At 46.5% G+C, this 10,928-nt stretch overlaps 1 protein-coding gene across 1 annotated transcript in view; it reads left to right on the top strand.

Annotated features, from left to right (window-relative positions):
- The first annotated feature begins 7,283 nt into the window (after window positions 1-7,283).
- Window positions 7,284-10,928, top strand: part of STK26 (serine/threonine kinase 26) — a 29,826-nt gene continuing 26,181 nt past the window's right edge. The window contains exons 1-2 of the mRNA XM_064426678.1: window positions 7,284-7,544; window positions 7,650-7,771. Of these exons, the coding sequence (XP_064282748.1) occupies window positions 7,730-7,771 (42 nt within the window). The 5' untranslated portion in view covers window positions 7,284-7,544; window positions 7,650-7,729. The remainder of the gene's footprint in view (window positions 7,545-7,649; window positions 7,772-10,928) is intronic.

Below are 10,928 nucleotides of genomic sequence, written 5' to 3'. Positions count from 1 at the left end.
CCCCCTGCTAAGACCATCACTAAAAGCAAAGGAAATACATGACAAATGCAGCACTTTGATGCACTGGCTGTGACTGTCACTGCCTTGTTTGGACTCAGCTCAATGTTGTGTCACGTTGCTGTCTCTGCAGGGACATGGGAACGGAAGGCAAAAAGGAGAGGATTGCATTTAATGTCCCAGTTTGTCCATGCAGAACTTGTGGGTAGAGGGAAAGGCAATGGGTCTCTGCCTATTCTGACCACTCCTCAAGGAACTGAATACAAACTGAGAACCATCAAACACATTTGTCCCTGAATGGTTTCCAGGGAAAAATGCTTTTCCAGAGCCATATTCCACTGCTTTCTTCCTCTGCCTGCCCTGGGGCAACTGGGGAGAAACTGTGGGCTGGGGTGATGAGCACAGCCTCAGCCACATGGAAGGGACCATGGTGCCATCGTTTCTTCCTAGCTGCCAGCATCACTGCAGGGGCAGTGGATTTCTGAGCTGTGTTCCTCCAAGGGAACCATGAAGTTATTTCTAGCTTTGACCAAAGTTTTCTCCTCTGAGTGTCCCCGTCTGTGCTCCCCACTGTGCTGTGACCGCTCCATCAGCCTGTTTTCAGCAGGTACTGATGGCTGTGATGTGCCAGGAGCCCTTGGAGGGCTGCCCGTGCATTTTGTGAGCCCTGTTGCCACGGTACTGAACGCAGAGCAGATGTTTATTTCAATAGAGATGGCTTTGATTCCTTTTCAACTTTTCGCTGGAGCTGCCATGGTGTGTGAATACTGCTTCCCAGGAGCCAAGCGTGCTGTCAGGGCCCAACAGGCAGGCCTTGGGGCTGCAGCCAGTGAGGAGGGAACAAGGCTGAGAGGCAAGGGGCAGAGCAGCACAAAGCAAGCTGACAGCCCTGGCCTCTCAGGAAGGAGGGCTGAAACTCCAGGGACAGGGACTGAAGACGTGTGTGTGTCTGCATTCATGTGCTTGTGTGTGTATTCGTGGTATGTGTGCTTCTGTGGCTCTGTTTTGGTGCTGGCAGCCTGGCAAGGCTGGGAAAGAGCACTCACAGCCAGTGCTCCCTAGCACTTCATTCTCCTTTTTTCCCTCTCCCAGTTGCCTCCATCAGATCATCACTGCCTTGCTGCACACGTGGACCAGCTTAGCTGGAGGCTGAGGTGAAGAGAACATCTTCTTGAGAACAACAGAAACTGGGCACCAAAAAATATTGAAGATGTGGTAGGAAAGGTAAGGAGGTCCCTTCCTTTTGTACAGTAATTCCATGTGAGAATTATCAAGACAAGATAATTACTTTTTTCTGATTTTTTTCCTTCTCCTTTACCCTTTCCTTTCCTTCCCCTTTACCCTTTCCTTTCCTTCCTTTTTTGAGTTGGTATATTTAAAAAAAAATACCTCTTTTTTTCCTCTTTCCTCTCTCTTCTTTAACCCATCTTGTTTGTCTTTCTCTCCACCCTTTTCTTTGTGCAGGCAGAGCAACATGCCCTTACAAATACCCTGCCCAGAGTTCTGCCCAGGGCTATAAGCCTCTTTGGAAGGGGTGCTTTGCTAGTGTAGGAATTCCACCAGAACCAGCTTCTTGCTGTTCCCTTATATAGAAATGTTTTTAATTCTATAAATACTGTATGCATTTTACTAAAAAAAAATTTGGCAAAAAAATGTTGGACTGGCTATGTAAAGATACTGTGCTGTTGGGGCTGGAGTTTTGTTTGCCCACTGGCAGGGCCTCTCACTTCCTTCACCCTTTCCACTGTTGTGAGCAAACTATTTTTGGTATTCCAACAGCGCAAGCTTTGCTGAAATTCTGGTTTCCTGCTTTAGAGCAGGGAAGAGTTATTTAAAATTACAAAATATATTTGCAAACAGGGGGAAGAATATATGAGAACAATAAGTTGAGAAAAATGTTCTGTGATATTAAACTACTGAATTGGATACAGTTACCTATAAATACATATATGTGTGTCTCCATGTGTGTATTTAGAGATGTGTGGATTATTTTAGAGATGGAAGTGTAAATAGAGTATATTTGTAATAAAGAGGTCAGAAACAAAACAGTAGCTCCATCTCACTTATCTTGCAATCTTGGAAGCACAGAAGATCATCTTCTTTAAACCAAATATTGTATTGAAAAAAAAAGTTAACTGGCTTAAGGATCTTTTGTGTTGAAGGTGGAAATGGTGCCCTTGAACTTGTGAACAGTCCATTCAATTTATCATAATCCTTAGGAACATAGTGACTCACCATTCACCAGACTGGTACAATACACGTGCATTATCAGCTTAGTACCCTCATAAAGACAACTCACTGTTTGTTTTTTTTTCCTGTTATGGAAAATTAAAGACTATGTCAGTGCAAAATTCCTGTGCTACAGACTCATCTAGTACCATGGGCACCGTGTCTACTGGTCCTGTTAACAAGTAGCTCTGCCTACCATTGCAGGGCAGTTCCTCCCATCTCAGCTGAGTACTTTGGCAAAACTTTAACCCTCCAGGCTGAGACTTCTGCATGGAACAGGCCAATCATGCAAGGACAAAGCCCATCCACCACAGCTCATCTCTGACTGGAGCCAGTGGCAGGGGCTGGGGAAGTGGGTGAGAATGGAGTGAGTAGGGACAGTGTTTGCACTTGCCTGATAGGATTTGCAGCTCCTAATTCCTCAATCAGAGGTGCCAGTTTTATAAACAGTATTTCCCAGTGTTAGGGCTTTTTTTTCCTTCCATGAAACTGTCCAGTCACTTTGGCCTGCAGCAAATAGTTCACCAGCTTATATAACTATACCCTGTGTGAAGAGGTGCCTTCTTTTATTTGTTTGGAACTTGGCATCTGCTTGTTTGATTTAATGATCTTCAGTCTTTACATTGAAGGGGATGGTGAACCAGAATCCTTTACCCACCTCTTCCATCCTAGGCATTTACCTCAGCATGATTATTTTCCTTAAAAGTACAGGAAGTGTCAATTAAAAAATAGTTCAGGCATTTCTAAGAGGAAGATTGCAAGAAGATGTATCATTTTGCCCTGCTAAGAAATATCATTTTGTCCCCTTTTCTTCTGAGGGAGGATGTGGAGCATCATCCTTGTGTCAAGCATGTGCCATTGTTGTCTCCTGCAGAAAATGCACGGTTTTGCTATATTACATTAAAATCTCAAGTTTTTAACATTTAGTTTGCACTGGCAGACTTTGGCAGCTGAATTATCTAAATAATCCATTTGTGCTGGAGGAGTTCCACATACCTGGTGTCCTACAGAACAGCTGAGCTGCCTCTTCTGGGGGAACCAAGAGCTACAGAGGCTACAAGGAAGGTGGGATACTGAGAATACCAGAGAATGAGGGGAGACAAGATGTGTCCTGGGCATGGGAATGAAGGTGGTGAGCAGAAGTGAATGTGCTATGATCTGGGTTCTAGTCCAGCTGCAAGGCTCTATAATTTTAAATTATTTATTGGATACAGAGATGTCAAAGTTGTAATATGGGATTGACAAGGATTACATTTGTCTCCCATGAGTTAGTGAGTATCGGCAGCTTCTAGTGCTGGAAATTCTGAAGGTCCTAAATAAGTTGCCTTGAAGACAAAGTGATTTCCCTAATGCCCATGAATCAGAGACTGATTTATGTCAAAGAATTGAAAAATTATGTTCTTACAAAAACATTTTAATTCTTCCTTTGACATCCCTGATGTTCCCATTAATAAAACAAATATGTGGTTCTTTTTTCCCCCAATTCCAGTCAACTTTTAACTTCCACAACATCTTTGGCAAGGTGTTTCAGACTTAAAACATGAAAGGCCTTTGAAGCTACTGGTTTGACATGCTGAATTCCACTTTTATGGGACAAGCCTTTAGCTGTGCTGCTTGTTTTGAGAGAAAGGTGCTAGGCAGGAGAATTGTGGGTGCCTCCAAATGCATTGCATGGGATTGTCACCACAAGCCCAGGTCAGTGCAACACCAGCCAGCTGAACTTTGCAAAGGCACTGAAGGGTTTGCAACACCCAGATCCATCCTGGTACATAGAAACTGGGCATCATATTTTTAGAGAGATGTGTGAGTTTGCATCAGCTCTGCTAGAACCAGATCAGACACCTGTTCCCTCCCTCCCCCCAGCACACCACTGTAAGAAGTTCTTGGAGTCTGTAAAATACAGTATTTTTCTGCTTAGCACTCTAACAAATTTAATTTTATTCATTTATGTTTGAAAGTTTAAGAAACATTTCTACCACTTTCTGTGGTAGGTCTAAAGCAACTAACGTGGTGCAGGCACTCTCCAAAAGCTCTGTGGTTTTGATAGCTCCCTGCAGTCTTCTGATGTAAAAATAATTATATTTTCACACCAGCAACACAAAAATAGTAGTTAAAAAACATGAAACAGTTGAAGGTCTGACTTGGGTCACATCGCTACTGTGAGGCCCTGGGAGCTGTCCTCAGTGAATTACAGACACATTTTAAGTCTTGGAAAACAGCAGCACCAGGTATTTAAAGGGCAGGCTGGGAGGGAGCAGGGAAGGTCTTTCATAGAGCAATATCAGCAACTGACCACCTGTCTTTCTTAATGCATAAACTAGAATTTGCTAATTACAGAGGGGAATACAATATTACAGCCCTTTTCTTAGATGTTATGGTGCCAGTCTACCTCACTTCACAGCCTGGCTCAGTGATTCAGTCATTGCATGAGCAGCTGATTACCTAAGATTCCCTGACAGGTTTTCCTCCCTGGCTTTGCTCACCGTGTCATTCCCGGGCTTTCTGACCTGCCTGTTCACAGGATGTATTTCTGTGTGTTTTTGTCACTGCAGTTCCTTTGGTCAACCTGCCATGCATGGGAGACAGCTACATAATTGCTGGGGAGAATACTTTATCACATGCTTCACAGCTGTCCTGCAAGAGCAGAAGTAGAACTCTCTTAAATATATCTGCTACAGTCCCTTTCATGTTATATTAAGCTGCATGCAAGTCAGAAATGCATAAAAGGGCAAAAGTCTCAGTATATGGCCCCAAAATAGAAAGAATGGATTGGAATTAGTATTCTCTGGTATAAAATAAACAGAGAGAAAATATGTATAACATCAAGACAAGGCTGAGATAAACAGTTAGCAGGAATCTGGAGAGAAAAGGTAATATATGGACAGAAAGAGAAAAGCAAAGCCTCAGAACCAGAAGAGGAGCAGCAGGTCTGCAATGCAGCAGCAGCATGAAATAAAAATCATCCTATTTCATTTGTCAGGATTTTTTCAGGGCTTGTGTTCTAAAGATTATTAAAAGGTAGCAAGAGAAGTGATTTAAGTATATTTGAGCAGAATGAATCATGCAGGATTCAGAAGTACCATGTGTGGATAGTGGATATTCATTCATTTATTTGCTGAACCACTGTACATAATTAAGAAAGATTTCTGTCAGTAGAAATCCCCATTTCTTTCCAAAGGTTTATTGATGGAAAACATTTTTGAATTTAAGTATATGGTATCAACTTTCAGAAAATACTTACCTTAAACATTCCATGCATTAAAATGAACTCCAGGTAGGCTCACAAGTATCTTAGATGTATAACTATCACACAGAAGCCTTTTTAAGACATGCTATTTTTTTAAAAAAAGGTGCAGAAGAAAGTAAATATTTTAGTAACAGTAAAGGATTAACAAACTAGCAAGTTGGAAAAAAAATATTCCACCATGATCCACAAGCCCATGTTTAACAAACATTACTGTTTGTTTTTTGGTTCAAACCACAGTGAGTTAAAGGATGGAAAGACTGCCTAACTTTGAAATTCTTGTCTTCAGCTTGTTTTACCTTAAACAGAGGTGTTTTGTGTTCCTTGCCCAGTGCAACATTCCTCTGAGTCCTAAGGGAGGGAGACTGCCTGCTGTCACATCCTTTCTGAAGGGACCCACCCTCTCAGCAGGATAGCTCTGGTATAGCCAGCAATCCAACACCTCCAGCTTACCTTACTTTTTCTTGGCTTTTAGACCTAGAAACCTATGAATTTGAGGGAAGCCCTCACATGCCTGTGAGGATATTTGTGATGGATCCATGTGATTTCTATACCCTGGCTCAGAGGGCTGCTGGGGAAAACCAGTGCCATAAAAGATGTCAGTTTGATCTCTGCTTTAGTAACTGGCAAAACTTACATGTATAGGAACATGAATCACACGCACTAATGTATGACTCATGCATGAATGGGAAAAAAGTCACTTCAAAAACACTGTTATTTTCCCCTCTCCAGGCCCTGGTAGAATGTTGGGGCAGCCCACCTCACCAGGAAAGCAGGTGGTGGTGAAGGACAGGGGTGTGTGTTGGGACAGCCCTGCAGCAGCCAATGCAGGGTGGGCAGAGCTGGCCAAGGAGGGGAGAACCCCCCTGGTGAGCCAAGAAAGAGACAACCACCCTGAACTGGGAGCTGAACCTCCAAAGACCAACTGGACCTGCCCTCACCACCTCCGCCACAGCTGTCAGGAGCACCCCTGAGACAAGAAGACATCGCCACTTTTGTCGCAAAAGCAAGTAAACCCCATCAAATATTCCCTCGGTTATTTGTACCCTGTTGCTACCCTGTGTCTCCAGGGTGCAGGAGCCAGAGGTACGGGGGTGATGGGGTGTTGGGGACAGTGGGGCCAAGGAGCAGCGCAGGAGGGACCCCATGGCAGCACCCGAGGGGTCAGCACTGCCGCTGGCGAGGCTGCACCTCGGGTGCCGTGTCCAGTTCTGGGCCCCTCAGCTCAGGAAGGACATGGAGGTGCTGGAACGAGTCCAGAGAAGGGCAACAGAACTGAAGCACCCGGAGCACTGAGGGGAGCCCTCGAGGGAGCTGGGGGTGTTTGCCCGGAGAAAAGGACGCTTAGGGAGGACCTGGCTGCTCTGTACAGCTCCCCACAGGAGGCTGCAGCCAGGCGGGGTCGGGCTCTTCTCCCGGGGAACCAAACAGGACAAGGGGATGAGATCTTAGCTGTGCCAGGGAGGTTTAGATTGGGCATTAGAAAGAATTTCTTCACAAAAGGGTGATTAGACATTGGAACAGGCAGCCCGGGGAGGTGATGGAGTCACCATCCCTGGAGGTGTTTAAGACTGAACGTGGCACTGGGTGCCATGGCCTGGCTGACAAAGTGGTGCTGGGCCATCGGTTGGACTCGATGACCTGAGATCTTTTCCAACCTGAGTGTTGGTGACTCTGTGACAGCGCGGTCAGCGCAGTCCCCAGCCCGGGGCGCGCTGACGCTGAGGGGTCCCCGCGGCCCCTCCTCCGCCGTGCCCCGGCCCCGGCCCGCCCGGGGAGGCGGGCGCCGTGACGCCAGGGCCGTGCGGCGGCTCCGCCCCGCGAGGCCGGAGCCGAGACGGAAGCAGCCGCCGCACAGCAGCCGCCGCCTGCAGCCGGAGCCCGACATGGCGCTCTGAGCCAGCCCCGGCCGCGCCGAGAGCCGCCACCCCGGGGGGCCCCGAGCAGCCGCCCCCGCGCCGGGACCGGGGAGCGGGGCATGGGCAGGGCCGCTGCGGGGAGCCCGGCGGGCAGGGGACAGCGGCGCTAGCGACCCCCGCCCGCCCTTCGCGCAGCGCAGCCCCGCGGCCGCGAGGTGAGGAGCCGGCGGCGGGCGGGGGCCGGCGGGCAGGGCGGGGAGGGAAGGAGGGAGCGCGGCCCGCGCTGAAGCCGCCGCCTCCCCGCCGCTTTGTCCTTCCAGGCCCCGCCGCCGCCGCCCAGGAGAAAGAGGCCGAGATCGGGGAGCAGCGGGCGGCGCCCGCCCGGCCGCCGCAGCCCGCCATGGCCCACTCGCCCGTGGCGGTGCAAGTGCCCGGCATGCAGGTGAGCTCCGCACCGGGCCCAAAATGGAGGCGCCGGCCCCGGCTCCGGAAGCGGCGCTTGCGGCCCGCACCGGGCGGAGCCGCCGCCGGGGCGCGGGGGGCCGCGGGTGGGCGAAGCGGAGCGGGGCCGCGGGGAGGCCGCGCTGGGGCCGGGGGGAGCCCGGGCCGGCCGCCTCGCCGGGGGAGCGAGGGAGGGAGGCAGGCGCTGCCCCGAGGTAACGGCAGGCTTCGGGGGCCGCGTGCCTGCAGCCCGGCGGAGGAGAAGGGATTCCCCTCCCTCCCTGCCTCCCTTTGTTCAGGGGTGGCCGCGCCGCATCCAGGGGCACGTAAGAGCCTCTAAAACTGATTAAAGGCGAAGTGGAGTTAATCGCAGGGTGTGTGGGTGCGCTGTAAATGACATAGCAGGCGCGCTGGCAGGCGGACCTGCTGCAGGACTTCCCCACCAGCCTGGCGCTGGGCCTGTAGTGCAGCTTCCCGGAGGACCTCGGGATTCATGGAAAGGTGGTACCACCAGGTCTGGTGGGGACAGAGCACCGGGGAGCGCAGTCTGTCAGAAACCTGCCCCTCTCCTCGCCTGGGAGTGAGGCCTAGTGTCGTTTTTGTGTGTTTGTCTTTACCTGCTTAGAAAACAAACAAGTTGTTATGTTACTGACTTTCATAGGAAAGGTGGAATAGCTCTGACTCTTCATTCTTACTCCACTGGACAATCTGATACAAATTTAGCCAGAGATCTTTATCGGTGTAAAGGAGTTGCGAATCCAGCTCATTTCAGTGCTGATTTTTGTTTGTCAGACACTGGCAGACTAGTCAGTGTTTTGAGCATTCTCTTAACTTCTGGGATAGTCATACCTGTATAACATCGGAGGTTTTTTCCCTTCAAATAATACAGAAACATTTATGATACATCTTTGTGTATGTGAGAGATACAGTAGAGTTCAGGAAGCTTCAGAACAAAAAGTTAATATATCTCTCGGTCAGGTAATTTTATGACTTCTAGAAAGTGTGGAATTGATGTATAAACAGTAGTTACATATTTATGCCAGTTACAGTGCTATGGTTTAGTTTACCTTTCTCTTTTCTAATAATTTTTAGGCTTTCTGAAATCTGTTAAATTATAGTCATTCACTGACTTTCTGTTTCTATAAGAGGACACAAGGCACATCTTCTCAGCCTACTTGTTCCATTGTGTCAGAATAACTGTTGCATTAGAACATCCTGAAGAAATTTTGTGATAAAAGATTTAAAGGCTTTAGTCTGAGCTTCTTTAATTACAGCCTCTGGGCTTTCTAGTGTGTTTGTATTTGGGAAACTTCTGTTTCAACATTCTAGTTTGTCAATTTCCTATGTTTATATCTGCTTAGTGTATTGCTGTCCTATTTTCTGTAACTGCCAACAGAAAAGAACCTTGAAATTATTTAAGGTTCTGGTTTTTTCATTGTTATACCAATAAACTTTATCCTAATAACATCCCTATTACCACTAATATTGTTATTAGTGTAACCCACAGCCCTTAACATATATCGGTATGTTAAAAACATTTTCAGACTATGAGATAAATCCAGATGCATAGAATTAAAGTTTTTTCCTTGGTGATTTTTTTTTTATGAAGATGATTGCACAAGTCCTGAAACCCTCAGAATATAAAAAAATACAATTTGGTGCAATGTTAATCTGCTCATCCTTCTTCTATAAGAGTCATAATACAGAGTATATTAATTTAAAAAATAAACTGAAACCAACACAACAACTGCATGGCAGCCTGAGGTAGAAGAGCTGTTTCCTTTGGGGTTTTTTAACCTCTCTGGACTATTCAGGCAGGATCATCTAAGTGATGGTAAAAGTGTGCCTGCTTCTGCTCAGTGTTAAAGTAAATGTGTGGTGATTGATTGAAGAAGAAATAAACAGGTTCCTCTGTGATGCAAGATGTAATAGTTATGTTAAGACTATCACTGTGGGAAAGTGTAATGTCAAACCTCTTGTTTTGTAATCTGTGGAGGAAAGATTTTATTGAATATAACAGTTGGAAACTGAATGTCACAAGCTTGAAGTTTTCAGCTTTATTGTCACCTTATGCTTTTCCTTACGTTTGATTATACGAAAAGTATCAAGAAAAATCCAGAAATAAACATGTTATGTAATTCACATACTCCAAAAACAAGGCTTAAGACAGTTTATCACCAAAGTATATCAGGAGCTTTTTTGACTCTTTTAAGATTTTTTACCTTATGAAGAGTCAGGTCCCCTTTAAAGAAAACCTCAAACATGGAAAATTACAGAAAATCACACAGAGTTATTTTGGTGGACTTGAGTCTGACTTTAGTCCCCTGGCAGCAATGGCAGACCCAGAGGTGGTATTATCTGTCGCCCTTATGAGTAGTTACAGAGCCATTTGTTTGTGTAGTGGTTACATTCTGTTTAACCTGTCTTGTGTCCCTAACAAAACCAAATTTTATACCTAACAATTCTTGCCTCTGCAACAACTTCCTAAACACATTCAGTTTCCTTGCTCCTTTGGAAAGGCTCCACTTGATGCAGTTGTGCAGTGTTGGCTTAGCCAGCTCTCTAACTTCTGAGCCCATTTAGTAAGGTCCAAGTACTCAGTGTGTGTATAACATGGGTGGTCTGAAGCTGAATATGATACCCCAAATTATGGCATTTTACACAGAATCCAAGATGAGATGGGAAATGGAAAGGATGGTGAGCACAGTTAAGGTGTCCTGGTTACGGGAATCACAGTTTGCAGTGAGCTTGATTGTCAGGTTTGAGGTTTTATTCAGTAGTGTCACAGTAACTTTGTTCCTTGGGATAAAAATATTCAAACTAGTTCTCAGTCTGGAATGCTTTGAGCTCTCACAGTGAGAAACTTGTTCACCAGCACTGGCTTCAAGGAATCCAGCTGAACTCCTACAGAACATTTCTGGATCCAGCTTGCAGGAGACACGTTGCCTGTGTCTTTGCCAGCCCAGGTGCTGAGAACAGCTGGAGTGAAGGAGGTGTTGGATCCCTTATTATTAGTCCTGAGTGTTCTTGTATTGCCTGGCAGAGTGCACAGTTCAGAGTTTGTTTGTTTCAAGTGATCGGAACATTTCAGGGATGTCATTTGAGATTGATGTGTTTCTGATGAACTTATGTTCTTAGCATCTCACACAATGCTCCAG

The sequence above is a fragment of the Passer domesticus genome, chromosome 7 (genome assembly GCF_036417665.1).
Source record: "Passer domesticus isolate bPasDom1 chromosome 7, bPasDom1.hap1, whole genome shotgun sequence".
Lineage (NCBI taxonomy): Eukaryota > Metazoa > Chordata > Aves > Passeriformes > Passeridae > Passer > Passer domesticus.
Note: the sequence above shows the minus strand (reverse complement) of the source record. Positions and strands in the feature narration are given on the sequence as shown.